We start from the raw sequence: 25,021 nt of genomic DNA on the forward strand, positions 1-25,021 counted from the left end.
ATCTCTCAGGTGTCAGCTAACCTAAAACCGCTTTTTTGTGCATAAAAATTTTTTTTTTTAGTCACCTATCTAGAGGCGTCCACCATCTTAGATTCCTTAGGCGCTCACATGCACCATGGCACATGCGCACAGAAATATGATAATGCAAGCATGTGCATAAAAAATGATGCAATGATACAAAAGACTGACCAGATCCACTGCTGCAATTAGGAGTGTTCAACAGAGGTGGGCTAGTCTAGAATATGACCTTAACGTATTCCATGTGATAAAAAAGTATCAGGGTTGACCTGTGTCAATTGTCATAAGTACCAATATTTACAAACTAAAATTGGGGAACAGCAGAAATTAGATATTTGCAAATCTTCAGTTTGCACAAGCCCGATCTTTATTGACAAAGTGAAAAGAGACATAACTCTTGAGTTAACACAAAAGGGACACCTTCAAGTTACAGAATCATTGCAAGAAACATCCAAAATAGTTTAAAAAAGGATAGTGACTAAGAACATTGATAGTGACTCTGCCTTTCCATGGGAATATGTAGGTGTATACTGAATGTAAAGCAATACAAACCTGCATACAACAGCACACTATGTTATGAGAGGTTCTAATTATTAATGCATCTCTACTAAAACCAAGAAGATCCCTGGGGTAACTGTGCTTCAACATTTGTGATCTGGGTTTCAGGCTATCATTCCATATGAGCTTCACATCCATCCCTCTAGAATGCAAGGATCTCAGTCACATTTTATCAACCTTCACCCCATCCTAGACAGCACACTCACGCTTTTTATAAAAAACTGCAAGCATTGACATCCTCTTCAGAACTAGCAGCAATTATTAGGCGTGATAGAAGTTAAATATCTCATGCTGGAAATTTACAATCTTTCAAAATGTCATACTTTTGGAAAGGTTTTATGACTTTGTAACCTTTGCGGAACACTATTATTGCACAAAAACGTTCTTGCAAGAGAATTCTCCCACTCTTTCAATTTTATTCAACACACTTTTGTGAATTGTTTTCTTGCAATTTAAACTGCACTGTGCACAATCCCAAACATTACAGATCTTGAGATATTTTCAAAAGCTTTGCGAAGTTTGCAGTTTAAGCTCTGCAGCTTCACATACCCAGTGGGTTTATGATGAGTGCCAAATGTTGTCAAACAAATACAAATTGAATTGGGGTAGATGCCAAAATGGCTTTGGTTGGGTAATCTGTAACGTGCTATGCTTGGCGTTCCCCAGGACCCTATACACATCTGAAGTATTGACTTATTTTTATGGGTCCATGATAAGGATGAATCCAACAATCTCTTCTTGACTTCGTGCTTGCATGTCATATCTTCTACAGCACTCTCTCTCCAGGTCAGACCCATGAGTTGGACATTGTGGTAATGCGCTCAGTATCTCCTTTCCTTGGAAGAAACCACTTTCCCATCAACCTCCTCGGTGACGATCATGCGTACTTGAGTAGTAGATGTGCTAGTCTTGGCAGTAGAGCTCGTAGATGAGCTAGATGCTGAAGCAAAGAAGAAAAAAGATAAATATTGCTAATTATGAACAGTTTACTTTGCTTTGACTGAAAAAGTTCCTTAATAACACCTCAATTCTGAGAAATTAATATTGATATTTAGAATGTTTTTTCTCCTTTGAAAATCAATAACACGTTTGAAACAATAATAATCCGTATTTCTCATAGACAGATCTCCTCACTCTCATAATCTACTGGATTAAATTTGAGTGGTGACAGCAATATCACAAAAATATTTTTCCTTGGACCTCATTTTCCCATTTTGCTGGTGGATACATTAAGTTAATAAATACTTGGGGACTCTAATGTAGCTTGTTGAATTTATTATAGAAACACGATTTCAGGGATATATTCTTGAAGATTTATGGGATATCTGGTGAAAAACAGATGTTATAATTAATTTTGCTGAACATTTCTTTCAGGTTAATGAGAAGATGCTCGAGGCAAATCATGTCCTTCCTCAAATGTTGTTTGATGCACACATTTAATCTGGATGTGGCAATAATGGAACAACCATCACTTGCCTTCCGTGCTTAATTTGAAAAATAATAAATGACTGGGCCCAAAGTTTTGCTCAGGGGCCAGCAGCTGGCCCTACTGAATAGGGGGTGCTGAACAGCAAGTCCGCCTCATGACTTTTTGGTTCACCAGCAGACACGCCTGTCACTGTTTTTCCATCTTTCTCATCCTTCATCTTTCCCCCTTTTTGGTTTTCTCTTTCTTTCTGTTGGTCAAATTCTGATAAGGAAAAGTAAGTCCTGTTCCCCAAATGGAGTGCCAGTAGGACCCGCATGGTGACCATCGGCTCAATATAAGCACTGCTTATCTCACACATTCCCCCACCTTTTCTGGAGATGAACGGATGGTAACAGTGCTGACATCACTAGCATGACTGATGGGGTGACCCTTTGGGCAGGACATCTGCCAGCAAACTTGGAATCAGAAAGTATGTCCTACTTTCAAAAGTCCTGCCCGTGCCCTGTTGGCCAGATCTTCCCGATCCAACTCTGCAATTTAGGGTCAGGAAACATGCAAAAACGACCCTGACACTGAGAGATTTTACCCAGTGCTTGAAGGACACTGCATATTCATTTTCATAGACAAACCCGTGTTTTGATGGGGTGTGTTTTTAGAAAATGTAAACATTTTAGAAAGGTCTAAAAGGTCTTCATTTCAGGACGAACATACCATAACTTTTTGATGCTACCAAAGCGGCGTCTGCAATGATGATGGGAGATGCACTAGTGAAAAAATATCTCATGACGTAGCTGGATAATTTAAATATGGAGATGCAAAACATAGTTGGGCCAGTAGACACATCATGTGGCAACAACCATTTGGGGACAGCCAAACAAACTCTAAACAAAGTGGTTTTCTTCATATGTGGATAATAAACATTTGTGTGTGGTGATAATACCCTACAGGCTTCTGGGACTTTCTTGGTATTACCTTGGCACTAGTGTTTGTATATATATTTCATAAGTAATGAACTAGTTCAGAAGTAAATCAAGTTTTTGCTAGAATGTTTGCAAATGGTTCATGCATGAGGCATAAGAATATGGTGAGAAAACCCATGGGAATACTTTTGCCTTTTGGATCAAAGCATGCACACATTTATCTAAGCATACCCAACATTAAAATGAGCATCCCTATGGTGACTTCCCCCCAACTTTTTGCTCACCTCCTCCATTTTCCTGACCTCATTTTTGCTGGCTTCAGGACTCTGCACTTTTTTCCATCAACTCTCTTCACAATTCGGTTAGCGCTTTTGCACAATGCATCAGGCTTGTCTACTATTTCCACTCATACTTTTAAGTGGCTTTCTACAGCTCTTAGACTGGCCAAAATTCCATTCTTGGTTGGAAGACAAGTTTGATGTGGCTCAGTTTGAGAAAATGGTCTACAAACTGAATGATAGTTTAAAACACTTTAATTTTATTTGGGGCCCTTATCTCAATGTACGACAACCTTGGAATTTGTTTACTTATATAATATTGTTAGATTTACACTTAGCAAAGAAATTGTGTATGTTTTAATATTACTTTTTGTTGCTCTATCCATTTATTTTGATGAGACAATTGGTTTTCCATTTATATTTGATTACGTTACTTGAGTAGCAATTTCCTTTTCTTTTCCTCTTTTCATTTTTAATTATTTCTGATTATTGGTTTATGTCCTTTTTTGTGTATCATATATACTTCAAGTCTATGTAATGATATCTACATGTGGTGTGTTATTATTTTCCTCTTTTGAAAAGTAATAAATAATTGAGACTAAAAAAGGGCTCTGTGCACTTAACCACTGCTAACCAGTTCTAAATTGCTTGTGCTGTCTCCCCTAAAACATGGGAACATTGGCTTAACCTCCAAGTGACACATTTTTTTTATTTATAAGTCCCTAGTAAAGTGCACTACATGTGCACAAGGCATGTAAATTAAATGCTACTTGGGGGCCAACAGCACTGATTGTGTCACCCACTTAAATAGCCCTTTAATCATGTCTCAGGCCTTTCATTGCAGAGCCTGTTTGTGAAGCTTTAGAATGCCTTGTTGGCCTGGCAAAATAAAACGTTTGCCAGGCCTAAACCTTCCCTATTTATACATATGTCACACCTAAGATAGGCCTTGGAAAACCAGAAGTTATGTGCAATGTACTTAAAAGGCAGGACACGTACTTTTAAGTTTTACATGTCCTGGTTGTGAAAATCTCCCAAAGTCATTTTAGCCTATGCCAGGCCTATCTCTCCCAGAGGATAACATTGGGATTACCCTTACCCAATATATTTTATAATTTTACTTACAATCTGGAAGAGATAAGATTTCAGGTTTGGTGTCTCTGTAATCAATTTAAAATCACAACTTATAATGAAGTTGGATTTTAAATAGCAGTTCTGAAAATGGCATGTTATTAAGCTGGCATTTTCTTACTTTAGCCATTTGGTTCCTTCTGCTGTGTCTGAATATACATCTGGGGTGGGTGACAGCTGGGCTTTGTGCATTCCCTCTATACAGCCACACCCACATGGAAATTAGGTGTGGCTGATGGGCCATCCACATCCCGAAGAGTAATTCTGAACAGGATGGAAGAGAGGAGCTGACACTCACACCTGAATAGGCTATGTCCTGCCCCCAACCAAAGGGCTGCATACTCCAGTGTAGTGCGTTGAGAGATAGGGCAGGAAGGGAGGACCTCTGTGTACTTCAGGGACGTTTCTCAGAAGTCTCTCACACTTCAAAGGCAGAACTGGGTATTAGTACTCAACCTCTGACACCACCACTTCAGTACACTTCTGGACCTGTGGATACTCTTTCAGGAAGAAGGACTGCTGTGCTGCTGCAAGGACTGCCACTCTGCTGTGCTTCAGCTTTGCTGCGCTGGCCTGCTGCCTGATGCCTCTTGCCTGGGAGCGAGAAGGACAGGACCTGCATCTCTCCACCCCAGAACGCAGCGTAACTCCAAGGGCCAGCTGACTGGTCTTCTGTTTTCTGAAGTCTCAGGGGCAGAGAAGACTTCCAACCAACCTGCATCTGCACCTGGACTGCTATCTGTGAGTCTGCCCTGCCAAGTGGTGCCACCCTAGTCCTGGATCCTTGGAAGTGATGGCTAAGCTGTTTCTCCAGTCACCCACATACCCTCATCGGACCCCATGCATTTTCGCCATTGCAGGGATTGGAATCACTGCATCCTCACTTTGTGTGGATCGGAACTGGCGCATCCTCCTTGCCACATGGAGTGGGCCTAGCACATTGCCTTTGGAACTGGTGCAAACCCTTGGAATCAATGCATCCTCTGCTACAGGAGCTGACCCAGTGCATCGCATTTGGGACCAGGGCATCAACCTCAGAACCAATGCATCACCAGCATGGCGTAGAGACAACCAGAGCATCTCCTTCTGTTTCAGGATTGGAACTGACGCATTACCTTGGCTGCACCTTGTGTCTTCCTCAATGATGACACAAATCAGGATCAAGGTACTTTTGTTCAGAGGGCCTAAGTGGGGCCCTCTCTCCAGCCCGCACACCAGTGCTGTTGGCTTGAACTCTTGACTTTGTCCCAGTCCTGTGCGACCCGATATTCCTGATTGTCGCTTCTTCCTTCTAAGCACTTTTCTACAGTTTATTCTTTGAAAATTCATAACTCAAGTTCTACTCATTGGATTTTTGTCATTTTGGTATTGTTTTATTTATTAAATTAAGTTATATTTTCTAACCAGGCATTGTATCTTTTTGTGTGGTGTTTTCACTGTTATAATTTTTAAAGTGTTGCATAAATACTTTACACATTGCTTCTTAATTTAAGCCTGTCTGCTCTATGCCAAGCCACCAGAGGGTGAGAACAAGTTTCTTTAGGGTGTGTTTGTGACATACCCTAACTAGGATTGTGGTTCACACATGGACAGGGTGCATACCTCTGCCAACAAGAAACCCAGTTTCTAACATTAAGGCTCCTTTTTCCACTTAAATGTAAATCCTAACTGTGGAATCACCTGCTAGAAAATTGCGAAAAGCCAATACTTTAAGAAAAGATGGTAAATTGGACCAGAATCAGTCACATATGAGGCAGCACTGATATGTCTGTTACTTGTCACCAGACATACCAATAATTCAGAGCCACAGACCTTTTAGGAAATTATGGAATTTCTCTACTAGTCAATCTGTCACTAGACTATAACCAAGTGTTCAATTTCATGAGAAGTAAGCATCCTTACCTCCTTGTACTGATGCAGCTGTCCATGCAGCGGATCTATGGAAAAAGAAAATACCTTTGGTAATGCCCAAGTAGGATAGGGTATTTTACATATTCTAAAAAGCCTGTTTATACACATGCAATTGTTAGGTGACCTAGCACGGTAAACCCTGATTATAAGTGATCAAGCATGCAGCTGTCAGGTGACATATCAAGATAAAGAACACACAAATCAATTTAAATCCCAAAGTACAGATTTCTAATTCTGGAATATCTGATCTCAGAAGACATTTTCTAAATGGATTACCATAATTGCGAATCTTCAGGTTACATTCAATTAAATCAATCTAAATTCAGAATTCTCCACATTTTATCAATTGCATTCGCATTACAGTGCTTGTCAATGGTCAGTAGGAATTCTGAAACCTCATCCACAATTTGGAATGCATGCTGACTTCCAGGCAATTTCCAGTATGATCCTATTGACATTCCAAATTATTAGTGACTGATTGGAATTCTTAGTGAACAATCTTAACTGTGAGTACAATTGCTTGAAAATATTCACATGTCTGAATATATTGAAATTGGTTCAAACCCTGCCTGTTCAAATTTTCACATGTGGAATCCTCTATCCCTAATGCAAAATTGAGACACATAATCCTGCACCAATTTCAAACAATAGCAAAAAATATGACAAAGCACTGTTTATCAGTCAAAGCTGCCTATTCTCAAGAGCGATAATAGTTTGCAGTGTGGTACTCAATGAAGATCTCATCTCATAGTCGATGAGGAATGGACTTTATTGATGCTCTTTGTGTTAAACTACAGTGCTGTCACTTACTTGGCATCCTGACCCTCTAGAAGCTGTCGGTACATGTTAATCTCCATCTCCAGGCGGTTCTTCTCATCCAATAGAGCCTTGTACTGCATGTTCTGGTTCTCCATGTCGCCTCGAAGGTTTAGGAGCTGGGCTTCCAAACCACTGATGACATTCTGGATTTGGAGGAGCTGAGCTGCATAGCGTCCTTCTGTTTCCGACAAGGAGGCCTCAAGGCCGACTTTCTGATGGTTAGAAAAGAGAAGTCAACCTCATTCCAAGCTGATTTAACATGACAATATGTGGCTTAAATGCGCCTTTGAATGAAAATAAAGCATTGTCCTCTTAATCTTACATCAACAATCAACAACAATACGGGTTCCAAAATGGCCCTTTGTTTGATGTCATCTCGTTGGGTTGTAAATGGCCCTTTCAATGGATGCAACACCAGTAGCTTCTGTATAATGCAGGTAGTGCGGTCACACACCATTATTAGTTAAAAAAACGAAATTGTCGAACTGGTTTAAGTGGTGATGGGACATTGGGCAAGCACTAGACCAAAGGCATCCTTATGACCACACAATTATTCACCTCATATGTGATTAAATAAATAGGACAATACTGATATTGTTTAAGGTGGGCTCTACCGCGGAAAACTTTTTCTATTTATCTTCCTACCCTGCCTTTTGTTACTGCTTTTCACGGTGTGCATTTGGCACGTGCCAATGCACTCCTCCATTTTCTAATTAGCTTTCTGGTGCTATTACACTCTACTCCTGGTCATCTTACGATTAATGATATTTTAAACTTTTCATACTGAATCAGAATAATATGTATGCTGAAAAGACTCATATGAAAAATCATCAATTGATGTTTTCAATAATTTTTTCAGGCAACATTTTCTATTCTCAATTTTTTCTTAACAACATTTTCTGACTGATGATTTCCCAACTAACACAAGGGCAGACAGACTCTACTAAACTCACAGTAGTATTTAATTGTTATAGAAAAGAGAATAATCACCAATGAATTCCAAGGTCTGGTCAGTCTTGGCTAGGGGATTAATCAGTTAGAAGGTGAAAAATGACATCTTGAGTATTGTAGTTTTTCTATAGGGGAAAACCAGGCCCAGCATACCCCGAAAGTGACAGAAAATAATACTTTTCGTATACTGCTATCGAACTGTGAATTACAAAACAATGGCACTACCATAAAAAATCAAGTTTTATCTCCTGGTTTACCCCTTATTAAAACGATGAAGAATTCCCATGGGAACAAAAATAAAGTCATGTCACCAGGATACCAGATATTTAACAGCTTTATAAATCTGGTTTAATGTTTATACCATTACATCTTCATATACTTGTGAAATCGCAACATATGCAAAAATACTTGCCTCCATTTATCCTCTTTGTGATGTTTTCTAAATGAGACATTTAGAAGAACTATATCAGTAAACATAAAAAGCAGAGACTGGGTCACTAATGTGCATATTTTGATGGGTATGCTCGCCCCCACCTCATGAAAAATGTCGGCAAGATGGTTTAAATGAAATCTATAATTAAGTCAACCATTGGGAATATGAATGACCTGGCAATATAGGACAGGGCCACTGAAAACATAAATCTTCTGGCTGTATGAAATGGAGCCACTGGAGACACAAAGGGTCAGATATTATAGAATGTAGCCCTCGATGACACCAGTGTCATGGTATATAGCATGGAGGCACTGGAGACACCCCTAGAAAGGTATTATAGCATGGAGCCATTGGGAACACCAATGGCTGAGTATTATAGGGTGTAGCCATAGATAACACCAATGGCCGGGCGTACAGTATGGAGCCATTTGAGACACCAGTGGTGATTATTTTAGGATGGAACTATTGAAGAAAGACACCAAAGTCTTGTTGTATAGTATGGAGTCAGTGGAGAAACCAAAAGCCTGGCAGTGTAGGATAAAACAACTGGAGAGACCAATGGCCTGGTGATATAGCATGGAGTCACTGGCAAAATAAATGGCTGAGTATTATAGGATGGAGCCATTGGTGACACTTATGACCTGGCAGTACAGTATGGATCCAATGAAGATGTCAATGGCCGAATATTATAGGATGGAGCAATTAGAGACACCAATGGTCAAGTGGTATAGGATTGGAGGTGGCAAGGGCATGGCAGTATAGAATGAAGCCACTGGAGACACCAGTTACTAGCAGTAAAGAATTAACCTATTGAAGGTGCCAATTGCCTGGCAGTGTATGATTGTACCATTGGAGAAACCAATGGCCTTGTTGTAAAGGATGGAGCCATAAGAACTCCAATGTCCAGTTAATATAGGATGGAACCATTGTAGAGACAAATGGCCTGGAATAGAGGATGAAATTATCTCTGGCAGTCAATGGCCAATGCTCCAATTTGTACCACTGCAATAGATATGGCGGTAGCGTACCATGCTAAACTGTGTCTGCAGCTCTATTTCCATGCCCTGCATGCTGCGTCTTATTTCAGTGATCTCGCCTTTTCCGGATTGCACCTGCTCAACGCTGGCCATGACTTCCTTCTGCAGCTGTTGACTCTATAAAGAAACGTGGTGGAAGAGGGAAGCATGAAAGACAAATTAGACTGGCGTAAGTCATCTGATTTGTGACAATCCATTTTTGAGATGTTGAGTTGGCCTACGTACGGATGCAATGAAAACAGCTTCGGCTTCTCTGCGGTTCTTGTCTGCCATGAACTCGTACTGTTCTCTCATCTCCGCGAGGACCTTAGTCAGGTCGGTCCCTGGAGCAGCGTCCATCTCCACACTGACCTTGCCAGCTGCATGGGTGCGCATCTCACTTACTTCCTATAAACAAGAACACATAGTTCCAGAGACAGTGAGGGTCAAGACGTTTGTTTTAATGGACGGGCAGGAGAATGGAAATGATTAACCTTCGCATTGACAAAAATACTTAATTTTTAATTTTAGAAGAATTCATAAAGGGTTTAGTGTGAATTAGTATTTCATGCCACAAAATACCAGATTCCATTAGGCTCACAAGGTAATTTGCAGATGCCATTATTTTATGGTGACAGCTTGTAATATGTCTTGATACATGTCGACAAAGCAATGCCATTTGATTATATGCATAGCATTGCTACAGACATATTTTGTTAACAAGGTGTTTTACATTATTTTCATTTCTGCATACAACAAGACAATAAAAATGCAACATAAACCTCATTATAGGAATCCCAAGGCCAGTCTGTTCAAACTGTAGGGTGGTTACCCATAAAGTGTGTAAAGGGCTACATTGGAAAACTAAAAATGCACATTTAAATCACTGGTGTGTGTGAATTGTCATAATCATTTCATACAAAACAAAAAAGACATATATGTAGGTTTTTCTTTTTCCTAAAGGCACAGGAAGCAACTTTGCATTATAATTTAGTTTTAAGTATCACCTGTCTTTGTTTAGTCTGTCAGACTGAACCTACACTGATGGTAAACAACAAAAACCCCGATGTTGGCGGCTGGCAATTGTCCTGGGGCAATCGCTGAGATCCTAAGGTTTGGCATTTCCTTGGTTAGAAATCACTAGCTCGTCCTGAGATTGCTACGAGTAATGACACGACATGGAGTTTTACTGCAAATGCAATGCTTTCCCTTTGCTCCGGGATGGAACACTCGGAATCTTCCCGTTCTCCCCGTGGAAAATGTGTTATGTATGGGAGAACTTTACATGTGACACGTAATCCTGACTCAGGCATAACGTCTGTTTGTGTGTCCCTTGTAACGAGGACTTATAAAATCCAAGAACAACAACCAGTGATCCACATCTCACTGGCCTAATATATGAGTGCAACGTTCCTAAGTGTAGAAACACCACTCACTGAAGGTGCAAAAAATAATGACTAATTTGATGGCCATGTGCCATTTGTGCCTTTCACTACTAGGACAGAAAAGGCTGTAAATAAAGGGAGATTCAGCTAAGACATAACTCTGTTGGCACTTGGATTGTTATGCTGTTTAAACCCTACTACCCCTGCAGGCTTAGGACCACACATTGTGTGGACATTCATGTGGATTAATTCAATGACTGCATCCACTTTCCTCTTTTGTCTAATGAGGCTGAGTTTAAGATCGCCACTGCTGTAGGCAAAGAGTGAATGCCAAGAAGAGGGCAATATTGTGATTCCAGCCCAACATAAAGTAGAAAAGGCAACAAACAGTGGCAAAGCCAATAGGTCAGGCTTGGATTTAGAGTTCTGACTAAAAAATTAAAAACATGTTTTCTGCACTAAAAAAATAGTGTAGAAATAGAAATTAAATAATTTTACGTAGACAATTCATTGCATTTATGAGATATAAAACACGTTGTCCTCCATTGCAGCGCAAACACTCCATGGAAGGCGGAACAATACATCAAACAGCCAAAAGCATGAAGTGAAATGAAAGGAGTCTTACAGTCGGAGCCAAAGCCCACTTGCTGTATTTTTCAAAGAATTGCTAACATTGAGTGATCAGAGAATGGTGTTGTCAAGCTGGACCTAAAAAGTGAATACATATACAAAAACACAGATACACCATTTATTTTTCAGTAAACTGCACCCCACTCGTGAGATGTTCTAGCAGCAGCACAAGAATATGGGCCAGATGTAGCAAAGGGTTTTTTCCCGTTCTGTGTCAATGGGAAAATATGTTCGTACATATGGCACCATGTTCTCTATCAAGTAATCGATGCTCACTGGAGCCTAATTCGACCTGTGGGAATTACCAAAAGAAATCTGAGTAAATGTGGTACCTCGTCGTGACTCTTCTTGACGTAGGCCAGCTCCTCCTTCATGCTCTCGGCCTGCATCTCCAGGTCAGATCTGGACATGGTCAGCTCATCCAGGACCTTGCGCAGCCCATCGATGTCAGCCTTAACATTCAAATGCATGGCCAGCTCATTCTCATACCTTTTGGAACAAAGGTGATGCTCGTTAATGTTCTGTCATCTTACAATTCCCCAGGGGTGCCTTTCTGCGTTGTTTTCAAGGCATTATTTACCACTGATTATTTTGCACTCAGTGCTTTAAAAGGAAATATAGAAGTGCAGCTTCTCACAATCCCAGGGTACCTGTTTGCTTCTGCGAAGTGCATGTAGTCTCCCATTAAAACGAATGTAATCTCTGCTGAAAAGTGCAGATACTCTCCCTTTAATATTGAAGAAGTGCAGGTACTCAGTACCGGACAGTACCTGACCATTTACAGGACTGATTACATTTCTGTTCTATGAGCAATCAATAGCCTTTTTGTTTTCTTGTATTCACTGATATGTTTTCATTTATTACAACAATTCTTTGTGCTTTGTCAATTACAGTCACATCGGCATTTAAGGTTCTGGTGAAATGATTTCACGCAGTATAGAGTCCCGTATTAGCAGGAACATTCAGTAGTATGTTGATGTCAGATAAACAGAGTATGCACCGTAAGAGGCATGTCATGCAGTGCAAGCATCTAGGGGTGGCGCATCTAAAAAAACTATGTGAGGAGCTACTGCACATGGCCTGTAGAAGGAGCGCTCAAGAAGGCAAAATAGGATTTTACATGACAGTCCATGTACAGTTGCAAAGCTTCTCTGGTGGAGATTGAAAGTGGAAACTCAGACAAGATTAAGGGGGTCATTCTGACCCCGGCGGTCCTTGACCGCCGGGGCCAGGGTCGGCGGGAGCACCGCCAACAGGCTGGCGGTGCCCCGCAGGGCATTCTGACCGCGGCGGTTTGGCCGCGGTCAGAAGAGGAAAACCGGCGGTCTCCCGCCGGTTTTCCGCTGCCCTGCTGAATCCTCCATGGCGGCGCAGCTTGCTGCGCCGCCATGGGGATTCAGACACCCCATACCGCCATCCTGTTCCTGGCGGTTCGCCCGCCAGGAACAGGATGGCGGTATGGGGTGTGGTGGGGCCCCTGGGGGCCCCTGCAGTGCCCATGCCAATGGCATGGGCACTGCAGGGGCCCCCGTAAGAAGGCCCCACAAAGTATTTCAGTGTCTGCTCAGCAGACACTGAAATACGCGACGGGTGCAACTGCACCCATCGCACCTTCCCACTCCGCCGGCTCCATTCGGAGCCGGCTTCCTCGTGGGAAGGGGGTTTCCCGCTGGGCTGGCGGGCGCCCTTCTGGCGGTCGCCCGCCAGCCCAGCGGGAAACACAGAATACCCGCAGCGGTCTCCTGACCGCGGTGCGGTATTCTGGAGGGGGGAACTCTGGCGGGCGGCCTCCGCCGCCCGCCAGAGTTAGAATGACCCCCATAATCTGGATACTAATACAAAGTGTCTGCTACAATTAGGAGTGCCAGGTGATAGCAGCTGCTTCCATCTACATATGGTTGCAACACACGGTTTTCTTTTCTCAATCCATGGTTTATAAACAAAAAATTTGTATGTCTCTCTTTCAGTGAGAATCCTGAATTTTGGTATGCGGGATGCATTTTAAGTACAATTATAAAACTAGAAACGAGAGTAACAGTCAAGAAAGCAGCTGATAGGTTATTTCCTTTTACCACGTGATGTCACTTCCTGTAATGTCATAGTAGGGTCAGAATGGGCGATTTCACTAATATCACTCATGGTACCTTATTTTTATTATTACCAAAGGGCGCTGCTAAAGATCTCACCGAGCTGCTTCTTTTCGGAAGTATCGCCCTTCAGGCTTTCTGCTATACAGGAAGATCACCACTGGCAATCCATTAGGATAATGGCAAAACAGCAATCCCTTTCTTCTACTTCAATAATGAAATGAAGCACCCCCTACTGCCCAAGGAGCAGAACCTCATTTTTCAAGTGTGTTTCTGTCCTTCCTACTCTAGAAGAAGTGGGGGTCATATGTCTCCTTCTTTAAGACGTTTTCATTTCTTCCAGTTTTGCTTGCATACATTACGGTCTCAGTTCTTAAAGGTATGTCCTTCAGTTAGGCCCAACATTTCTTTGAGGCACTGTCAGGTTCAGGTGGGCATGCTACAGAAAGTTCGAGCTAAACTCGAGTCAGATGCCTGACTCGTCTGCCTGCAACCCATGCTGTTAGGTTATGTGACAAGACTTAAAGACAAAGGATGACTTTTGATGTCAAATGAGTGAGAAAGAGGCATCAAAATCTAGTGGATGAATTGCACCATATGAACCTATAAAACCTGAGGCGAATCCTGTTTTCTATGATTGACCAAAATGACCAACATTTTCTATGTAGCTATCTCGTTTTTATATAACCATAAAGAAATCAAATTCAGCCCTGTCTATGTCCAGGAACCTTATGCTTTGGTCAAACTTGGGACCTGCAGTGGAGTGAGTGCTGCAATGCTTAATTTGAGCCCAGGGTTTTCAGTGTTCTGTAATGGCACTTGATTGTTGAACTTATGACAGTCTGCCACATGGTGGCGCTGTTAGTCTAACTTAGAGAGGAGCACAATGACAGTTGTTTACTAAGTCACAATACTGCAACAAATTCTAATAACCTTCAGCCCAAGTCATTTTTGTTGCTTTAGCACTCTGGAATAGTCTGAATTGTCATACTTGTAGGAGTGTGGTGGTTATTTATTTTGTTGGTACTGTCATTGGCAGTGCTGGCAGGAGCAATGAGTGGTACAAATTGTAGTGGCCTCCTGACGAGGGCCCTGGCACTTATTTTTATTTACAAATTAAATACTGTCAGTACTGCCTTGGAAGATGTTGCATTGCTTCCCACATACGATCAAAAACAAAAACCTTCCAGCTACTCACACTACACGGCTGAGCGTGCTGCCCATGTAGGCAAGTGCTTCTGTGGCTCTCATAAGGATAGTAAGAGTTATATACACTTTGTAATACAATACAGTGAAATTCCATTGCCACTGCTCGCATAACAAAGATGCATGAATCAAACCTAGGCACCTTGAATTACAAAGACTTCCTTGGGGCACTGGAAATAAACAACACTAGCCTAGGACAAGTTTGAACAGGAACACCTCAAAGAATGGGAGTAACAGAGTAAAAAAGATTAGTTGTCAATGTCCCCGAGAACACATTTCCTGACTGAAAGGGGCCAGCAAGTGAAGGTAAAGGGATATTTTGTACCAAGTCCTGTATCACTAACAACCACAAAAATAGGCATTCTAGAATGTGTCTTTGTTTGATGAAGTCTGCTTGGATTTTGAGTCCTATTGTGACATAATTTACTGGATGTCCCTTTTATTATTATGTAAGGCTCATGGAGGCTCAAGGTTAAAGCGTGTGTGTAGGAAGTTGGCTCTGTATGCACTATTTCAAAGTAAGGAATAGTATGCACAGAGTCCAAGGGTTCCCCTTAGAGGTAAGATAGTGGCAAAAAGAGATAATACTAATGCTCTATTTTGTGGTAGTGTGGTCGAGCAGTAGGCTTATCCAAGGAGTAGTGTTAAGCATTTGTTGTACATACACACAGGCAATAAATGAGGAACACACACTCAGAGACAAATCCAGGCCAATAGGTTTTGTTATAGAAAAATATATTTTCTTAGTTTATTTTAAGAACCACAGGTTCAAATTCTACATGTAATATCTCATTTGAAAGGTATTGCAGGTAAGTACTTTAGGAACTTTGAATAATCACAGTAGCATATATACTTTTTTCATAAAACACAATAAGCTGTTTTAAAAGAGGACACAGTGCAATTTTCACAGTTCCTGGGGGAGGTAAAGTATTGTTAGTTCTTGCAGGTAAGTAAACCACCTACGGGGTTAAGATTGGGGTCCAAGGTAGCCCACCGTTGGGGGTTCAGAGCAACCCCAAAGTCACCACACCAGCAGCTCAGGGCCGGTCAGGTACAGAGTTCAAAGCAGTGCCCAAAACGCATAGGCTTCAATGGAGAGAAGGGGGTGCCCCGGTTCCGGTCTGCCAGCAGGTAAGTACCCGCGTCTTCGGAGGGCAGACCAGGGGGGTTTTGTAGGGCACCGGGGGGGACACAAGTCCACACAAAAAGCACACCCTCAGCAGCGCGGGGGCGGCCGGGTGCAGTGTGCAAACAAGCGTCGGGTTCGCAATATAAATCAATGGGAGACCAAGGGGTCTCTTCAGTGGTGCAGGCAGGCAAGGCGGGGCTCCTCGGGGTAGCCACCACCTGGGCAAGGGAGAGGGCCTCCTGGGGGTCACTCCTGCACTGAAGTTCCGATCCTTCAGGTGCTGGGGGCTGCGGGTGCAGGGTCTTTTCCAGCCGTCGGGAAATGGAGTTCAGGCAGTCGCGGTCAGGGGGAGCCTCGGGATTCCCTCTGCAGGCGTCGCTGTGGGGGCTCAGGGGGGACAACTTTGGTTACTCACAGTCTCGGAGTCGCCGGAGGGTCCTCCCTGAGGTGTTGTTTCTTCACCTGTCGAGTCGGGGTCGCCGGGTGCAGTGTTGCAAGTCTCACGCTTCTTGCGGGGATTGCAGGGGTCTTTAAATCTGCTCCTCTGTAACAAAGTTGCAGTCTTTTTGGAACAGGGCCGCTGTCCTCTGGAGTTTCTTGTTCCTTTTGAAGCAGGGCAGTCCTCTGAGGATTCAGAGGTCGCTGGTCCTGGGGAAAGAGTCGCTGGTGCAGGTTTCTTTAGAAGGCAGGAGACAGGCCGGTAGGACTGGGGCCAAAGCAGTTGGTGTCTTCTTTCTTCTTCTGCAGGGGTTTTCAGCTCAGCAGTCTTCTTCTTCGGTAAGTTGCAGGAATCTAAATTCTTAGGTTCAGGGAAGCCCTTAAATACTAAATTTAAGGGCGTGTTTAGGTCTGGGGGGTTAGTAGCCAATGGCTACTAGCCCTGAGGGTGGGTACACCCTCTTTGTGCCTCCTCCCAAGGGGAGGGGGTCACAATCCTATCCCTATTGGGGGAATCCTCCATCTGCAAGATGGAGGATTTCTAAAAGTTAGAGTCACCTCAGCTCAGGACACCTTAGGGGCTGTCCTGACTGGCCAGTGACTCCTCCTTGTTATTCTCATTATCTCCTCCGGCCTTGCCGCCAAAAGTGGGGCCGTGACCGGAGGGGGCGGGCAACTCCACTAGCTGGAGTGCCCTGTGGTGCTGGAACAAAGGGGGTAAGCCTTTGAGGCTCACCGCCAGGTGTTACAGCTCCTGCCTGGGGGAGGTGATAGCATCTCCACCCAGTGCAGGCTTTGTTCCAGGCCACAGAGTGACAAAGGCACTCTCCCCATGTGGCCAGCAACATGTCTCGAGTGTGGCAGGCTGCTAGAACCAGTCAGCCTACACGGGTAGTTGGATTAGGTTTCAGGGGGCACCTCTAAGGTGCCCTCTGGGGTGTATTTTACAATAAAATGTACACTGGCATCAGTGTGCATTTATTGTGCTGAGAAGTTTGATACCAAACTTCCCAGTTTTCAGTGTAGCCATTATGGTGCTGTGGAGTCCGTGTTTGACAGACTCCCAGACCATATACTCTTATGGCTACCCTGCACTTACAATGTCTAAGGTTTGGCTTAGACACTGTAGGGGCACAGTGCTTATGCACTGGTGCCCTCACCTATGGTATAGTGCACCCTGCCTTAGGGCTGTAAGGCCTACTAGAGGGGTGACTTATCTATACTGCATAGGCAGTGTGAGGTTGGCATGGCACCCTGAGGGGAGTGTCATGTCGACTTACTCGTTTTGTTCTCACCAGCACACACAAGCTGGCAAGCAGTGTGTCTGTGCTGAGTGAGGGGTCCCTAGGGTGGCATAAGATATGCTGCAGCCCTTAGAGACCTTCCCTGGCATCAGGGCCCTTGGTACCAGGGGTACCAGTTACAAGGGACTTACCAGGATGCCAGGGTGTGCCAATTGTGGAATCAAAAGTACAGGTTAGGGAAAGAACACTGGTGCTGGGGCCTGGTTAGCAGGCCTCAGCACACTTTCAATTCAAAACATAGCATCAGCAAAGGCAAAAAGTCAGGGGGTAACCATGCCAAGGAGGCATTTCCTTACAGTGTGCAGCTAAGAAGTGTCCTACTGGCCTACTTCTTGTGGTCTGTTTTACTTTGTAGCTACGTTTATGCTACATGAATTCACATTCAAACAAGCATTCAGTATATGCAGTTCTGTTAAAATAAGTCCTGGACAGTCAATGGTGCGATCGTAGTCAAATCTTACCGATTGCCAACCATATCCCAGCTAACCAACCTTTGTTTTCCGGGTCTGCGTGGCAGTAATAGCTCCTAAAAGCACTATGCATCTAAGCATGAACACATTAAGGACTGAAATAATTATACTCACTTCAGCCTGAAGTCATCAGCTGCTAGCCTGGTGTTGTCCACCTCCAAAATAATCCTGGATTTGTGACTGGTGGATTCTGCGATCTAGAAAAGAGTAGACAGAAGAGTTGATCAACGACCCCCCACCATCAGCACATGTAGGTAGTTGCTAGAGCAGTGACCCCCAGGGCTTGAATTGCATATTTCCAGTATGTGCATGTCCTAACACATGACTAACCTGCTGGTCACATTTGAAGGCCATGGCAATCAGACAAAGACACAGAACTGTCTGATCTAAATCGTCTTCTGTAGTTGGCTTTGAGTTTCCGGTTTGGGTTCTACCGGAACCATTTTCCAGGAGCTTTCTTGACATGACTGCATCTCTGAATATTAAACTGAAGGTCAGAGGAGCAGTCTGGCACACAGGCTGTAATATACCTGGCATGTAGCAGTCTACTTAAGAGAGTGGCAAATCTGAGGAGTCATATGTTTTTGTTGTTGTTATTATTTGTAATGAAAGCCATCTGATTTGCAACAGTTCTGAGTTAATTTATGATAATTGTGAAAAATGTGTGTCTGCGTTCTGGGAGAATAAAATCTGAAAAAAAATATTGTGAAAAACGCATGTCTGTTTCTTGGGGTTATAAAATATATTAACAAATGACAAAGAAATACATTATTCCCTACTGTGAGAATGAGACATTCGTTCCTAAGGATATCTTGCAGGAAGCAATTTGCCTCAAGAGACCAGAGAAGGAGATGTGTTTATATGTTCAACCCCTCCGTTTTAAGGCCTCACTTTGCCTTGTCAAAAATTTGTAAAAGCAATGTTTTTCTTCTGAAAATATTTCCTTTGAAGTGATGCATCAGCCTTTAAAAAAAAAAATAACAGCAGTGTTTCGATCCTTGCACAAGTGTGCAAATTTTGTTTAAAATCATTCACTTTGGTAAATTAATTAGTCGCCATTTTCGGAAACACATACGTCTGGAGCGATATCCCCTCAGCCTAGAAGGCCACACTTGTTTTTCGAATTTGTCTTCCAGTCTCTAGGCTTTGACTGTAGCTGGATTCTAGTTGTCTGGTGTCAAGAGCTACTGTGAACCTCACCAAAACTGACAATAGCTTTTGGGCCAGCCTGTTGCTTACAATTGCTTTGATTTCTTGTCAATCAATTTTCCTTGCTTCTTATTTAATATGTTTTTTTCTTTTTCTGTTAGTCCTTCCAGTAGAGCATAGCATCTTTATCATCCTTTTGACGGGAAGACTTGTGACCTTTACCCTTCCACTACTTACATTCTGCAAACTACTTTTATATTGTTATTTCAGCACTCCATGGGAATGCATGTTTTGTAATTTTCATCCCTAAACTTGTAGTCTGCTCCCTTGCACTGCTCTCTGCTTCTCCCCTGATACATGGACAAGTGCTCATTGTCTGAACTGACCAGGCCCATGAGCTGCAGTTTAGCACATTGCACAGCGATTTTTGTTTTAGGCAACTTTATAAAACTGCCACGTATTCCAAGTACATGTGTGACTAACTGCTCAGGTCCAAGTGTTTTCTTCGCAAAAGGGTACCTGTACTCCTCATTTTATAATGTGATAAACAAGACTACAGGTTCCAGAATGCAAAGAAAAAGCATGGACTATATGAGGTACTTTGAAGTGGATGTGCGTACAGGTGTGGGAAACTTGAGGGCTCTGGGCTCATTTGCATGTGTTTAAACACCACAAACAGAATTGTCACATAGATGTTGCTAATGTCCACCTTAATGGTTGGAAGGATGAAGGCCTGAGATGACTCTGTATGGATGCAGGCCTCTGTCCTACAGGTTATGGTGGCCAGATCTTGCACACCAAAATCCGGGACATTTTTTTCAAAAACAGATGAAGTACTGCAGTTTTACATAAATAAAGTGTGGTAGAATGGCAGCTCTCATCAACATCGGAATGCAGAAGAGGCACTAAGAAAATGCACAAAATGTACTTTTCTAAAAACCAGAATAATGCCTGTTAATTAAATTGCTCACTTATAATAACAGCTAACTAACCCTGCTTTGGAACACCTTAAAAAGTGCCTCTCACTGTTTTCAGTCGACCCTCTCTAAAAACCGGAACATAAGACAAATTTACTGAAATCGGCCATGACAGCTGGTGAAAAGCCTGGACTGTCCCAAAAATCCAGGCTGTCTGGTCACCAGTGCTTAATTTTGTAAATAAAAATATATCCATGCCCAAAACTCTCCTCTGAATGCGGCTGCTGCAATTAATTAAATGTGCGAGCAGGGAATATTGAGGTAGCATAATCCTGAAGCCATCTCAGGCCTCTTCAATCCATTTACAGCCACTCCCTGACCCTTCAGTTCACGCTTGCAGCATTCTGCTTTCTCCCTTTGTGACGCTTTTTCGTTTTTCTCTTCCTCCGTCTTTCTCATGTGTCTTTTGCTTGCAGTAAATGCTTGAAGCAGAAAAATAAGTGCCGGCCCTCAAAAATAAGTGCCGGTGCTCCGCTCCGAAAACAACAAGCACAAATTAAGCACTGCTAGTCACCCTCCTTCAAGTTGCAAAAAGATATTTTCAGCAGCACATAAATAACCCAGTTAACACTCATTTTAGTCCAATCCGAATTTTAATACAGACACAGTGTGAATATATGTGCAAACATAATTGCTTGTAATTCCGAAAAAAACTCTCCTTAATTATCTCAATCCCAGTTCTTTTCACATCCCCAAACCTCAGCACTAGGTAAAGCCCGGGAATAGCGGTCTCACGAGGGGAAGTGGTGATATTGTTATCGGACCAAAGTGGCTTAGGCGAAGAAAAACAATCTGTTTTATCAAAGGGTTCATAAATATATTGCGTTTTAAGATACTTCCTGCTGCACCGAGGACGGGGAAGTAATTATCACTTCCGCCAACTTAAAGGTCTGTTAGCCTGTCCAGACGCATTTATGGAATATGCATCCATGATGTAGGACCCTGGTCGTTGTAGTTTGAGAACCACTTAGTTCCAAACTTAGAGTGAGAAATTGTTTACAATGGAACATATTCTACATTTAGTTCGAAAAGTTTGGAAAGTTGTGTCAAAATTAGGAGCTAGTATTTTTCTGTTTAGTCTGTGGTAAGTGCAAGGAAATTCTGGAAGTAATCCACCATTTCCGCATGATCCACTACCGTCTAATATGGTCAGAAAGGAAGGAAACGCTATATGGTAATTCCACAGCGGCCTATGGATGGCTGCCACATTACCTGCCCACACGTGAGTCGTGCGCACTGTGCAGAGTTTGCCTAAGGGCCGTTCTGATTAGTGCTAGCGACTAATCAAAATGGCTCTAACAGATGGGCCTGTTCTGATTGGTTAAAAGGTAGGCTGCCATTTCTATCAATCAAAAGAAAGACCCATTTTAGCACCATTAGGATCATTCTAGGGCCGCTGTTAACCAGTTTAAATGTCGGGTGCAGCCCAAACCACACTAGCTCATGTTTTGTGGTTCAGCAAGGTACCAGACACCCCGAACAAAGGCAGGTTTCTGGGTTTGAGGAAAATATGTACATTTCTCTAATCTGCCCGATGAGCAGATTATGCAATTTATTTATTGGTCGTTGGTCGAATCTAGAAAACCAGGTGGATATCAAATATCATCTGATTTGCTTTTCTGGCAGTTTCTACTGTGCTTTGTTAAAACAATACTTTTCAAGCGTAAAGTGTTTAACTTTGTGCTTTCTAACTACATGTTTCTAACATTTCTACTATCATTGGCTCCAAAATCCGTTTCCCCAGAAGAGTTTGCCAAGCAGCCGAGGTCTGGCATTGTGCCAACGTACAAGATATTCGGAGTCATCGTAAGCCAGATTCTATCAACTAAGGCAGGTAGTTAACTACCTTGTCTATTTGTGAATCATACAGGCAGTTAACTGACGTGTATTTGTAAATCACAACCACAGTTAACTAACATGAGTATGTATAAATCATACAGACATCACCAGGGGTTCCTTGGCACTTTAGAACAGGTATTTATTGTTACCCAATGGTGCTCAGAAGGATGACAGTCTAAGTGGAAACGCCAGTGTGTGAACCTTGAGTCCAAACAAAGACACCATCAGAACATGTGTTGGACCACTAGGTCATCAGAACCAACTTCGTGGGCCCTTGATCACCATACTGGCAGCAGTCATTTTTTCTCTACTTTCTCAATTTGTGCCTCTCAAACTACACCACACATTTCTAGTCAGAATAAATGTTCCTCTAGCATCCATGGCATATGAATGTCAACACGTACAAGCTATGGTCGCATTCACTATCCCTTGCCCCAGTGAGTTACTTCAAAAAGTGGTCCAAGTTAGAAAACTCTCATTATTAAACATGGTGATGTAACCAGGCAAAAGCCACAGTCCAAATTTAGTAAGCTTTTCATGTACATTGTCACAGAGAGATTACCAGATGGAATGTTTACCCCCTACCTGACTTACATTTCCTGCATGCCACACTATACCTTGGCTCTCAGCTCTTCGATGGTCTTGTAGAAGTGGCCGTAGTCCCGTTGAGCGATAGTGGACGCGGATGCCCCATGCTTCTCGTACCACTCATGGATCTTACGCTCCAGCTCTGCGTTGGATTGCTCCAGGGAATGTACCTTTTCCAGGTAGCTGGCCAGGCGGTCATTCAAGTTTTGCATGGTCTGTTTTTCATTCCCACCAAGGATGGAGGAGGAATCGCTTGCACCACTGCCAAACCCACCACCAAAACCACCTCCAAAACCACCTCCAAAGCCACCACCAAAGCTACCAAAAGAGGTGGAGCCCCCACCAGTGGAAAAGCCTCCACCGGAGCCGAAACCAGAGCCGAACCCACCACCTGACCCAGAAGAGACCAGGCTGGCAGTGGACATTCTCATGCCACCGGATCCACCACCTCCTGCGATGCTGAAAGCTTTTTGGGCACCTCCAAAGGAGCCAAAGGAGCTCCGGGAAGAGGCACTCTGCCTGGACAATAAAGATGTCATGATGGCAAGTAGGAGAGAGACAGGCCAAGCACGCAAAGGGTTACTGACACAGCTTTTTCAGGAGAATCAGAGTGCAACGTTCCCGTCTACCATCACCACATATATAGTCAGCAAAGGGGGCGTTGCAGGGGAGAAAGTTGTGCCCCGAGGAGGCACTGCGCACCTTCCACAAGGAGGTCAACATTGGCAAGCATTGACAAGCGTCCCCTTGGCCTTCCAAACATTCCGACGAGACAGATGCAGCAAATTGATTTTTTTCGACTGTTAGCAAAAGGCAGTTAGCTCAGGGCTACAGTTTTGAGGCATTGCTCGGATGTCAGAAATCTGCGCTTCGAAATATTTCAAAATCCCTCAAACTCTAACTGAGGAGCTAGACGTTGTGAACAGGGCTGGAAAATGTCTATCCGGGCAACGTATGCCTTCCACAGCTGTCTTGTCATGTTAAATTAAGCCTGTATCATTGTCCTTTCTCGATGTCAGTTGCCATATGCCCTTTTTTAACAGGATAGACGGCAGACATTTCGTTGGCGCTTACAAAAAAAGCATTCCACATTCAAACCCAATGCAATGATAGTCGGGCCTGGCTGCACCCGAGTCCGCAATGCTTTTGCAGGCAGAAGATATAGACAGAATTTGCCTAAATTATAGATGTTATGGATGCCCAATGCGTGTTTCCTCATCTTCATGTCCAAGTTCTCTTTCAACACCCCAAACATTGCCATGTATACCCACATTGCCAGGGATATCAACACCAGGGCCAGATCCATACCGTATCCATGCCAGATTTTCACAATATCCACATAGGAGAAATTAAATAAAACCAATCTAACATGAACTACAAAACGAATATATATTCAAAATATCTCGAGAGCCTCCGTCCCTCTGGACCTACATTGGACATCTCAGCCCAAAAAACTAGGTCTGACTTAGTCAAATAAAGGCTTAATCTTCCGGAGGAGATACGGGCAGAGACAGCCATGGAAATGGTGATGCGCTGGGAGAGGTGGACACAGGAAGACGCGGACACAAAGTCATAGAAACGGGGATGCACCGCCACGGGGAAACACTGTGGCACATACATTTTTGGACACACACACACTGAAATGCAGAGACATTGGTAGACATGCTACACTCAAACATGCAGGGAAATGGAGACAATGGAACATGGGCCTGTGGGGCAGGTATAGAGAGGCACGAGAGAGACCAGAGATGTGGGCCAAGGCAGTTGAACCCTTGGGAAGAAACAGACATGAACGAGCATGAACACAGGGCATAGAGATGCTGGGCAGATGCACAACGGAGACAAGGAAACAAGGGGACATGACTGTAAAGAAATAAAGGGGACTATGTACTTTGGAAGCTCAGGACACAGAGGGGCATGCATTCAATGAAACACAGAGAAATAAGTATATGTGGCAAACTGGGATATGAGGGGAAAGGGTTACAGGGAAGCATGGATCAGAGGGTGCATGAGATAAAGGCAATGCAAGGTACAGACATGTGGAGTAATAAACATGTATGGGCACCAGGATCACAGACACTGCGGACATGCACGTGGGCGCGTGCATATGGTGACATGGCCATGAGAAACAGCCAGAACAATACAAATAAGGTGATACAGAGTCACATGAAGAAATGGGTAAACAGAGATATAGTGAAAAAGGAACACACTAAACGGGGGGAAACAGAGGCACCGGGGGAACATAGGCTTCGATTCTCAAAGCCAGGATTTGCGAATGCAATGTATTCATAAAAGAACAGCTAACAAATATATACTTGGTGTGGGGGGTAGGGATGGCGTTTCTTCCATGGAGAC

The 25,021-nt window shown here is 43.2% G+C and overlaps 1 protein-coding gene across 1 annotated transcript; it reads right to left on the reverse strand.

Annotated features, from left to right (window-relative positions):
• Positions 1–362: 362 nt before the first annotated feature.
• Positions 363–23,289, reverse strand: LOC138299409 (keratin, type I cytoskeletal 15-like). The gene is made up of 9 exons (XM_069237643.1): positions 22,696–23,289; positions 18,228–18,310; positions 11,812–11,968; positions 9,711–9,872; positions 9,477–9,602; positions 7,056–7,276; positions 6,237–6,271; positions 1,380–1,516; positions 363–1,328 (listed from the first exon to the last, which is right to left on the reverse strand). The coding sequence occupies exons 1-8, from the start codon at positions 23,203–23,205 to the stop codon at positions 1,398–1,400; spliced, it is 1,413 nt and encodes a 470-aa protein (XP_069093744.1). The 5' UTR covers positions 23,206–23,289; the 3' UTR covers positions 363–1,328; positions 1,380–1,397.
• Positions 23,290–25,021: the final 1,732 nt, after the last annotated feature.

Source organism: Pleurodeles waltl, chromosome 6 (assembly GCF_031143425.1).
Source record: "Pleurodeles waltl isolate 20211129_DDA chromosome 6, aPleWal1.hap1.20221129, whole genome shotgun sequence".
In the NCBI taxonomy this organism is placed as follows: Eukaryota; Metazoa; Chordata; class Amphibia; order Caudata; family Salamandridae; genus Pleurodeles; species Pleurodeles waltl.

Bases quoted from the DNA above. Each gene is read 5' to 3' on its own strand.
- LOC138299409 (XM_069237643.1), bottom strand. From the start codon at position 23,205: ATGACATCTTTATTGTCCAGGCAGAGTGCCTCTTCCCGGAGCTCCTTT. The intron at 18,311-22,695 runs GTATAGTGTGGC...ACTCTTTTCTAG, and splicing joins TCGAAGAGCTGAGAGCCAAG to ATCGCAGAATCCACCAGTCA. The intron at 1,517-6,236 runs GTAAGGATGCTT...TCTTTGCTTCAG, and splicing joins AGCTGCATCAGTACAAGGAG to CATCTAGCTCATCTACGAGC.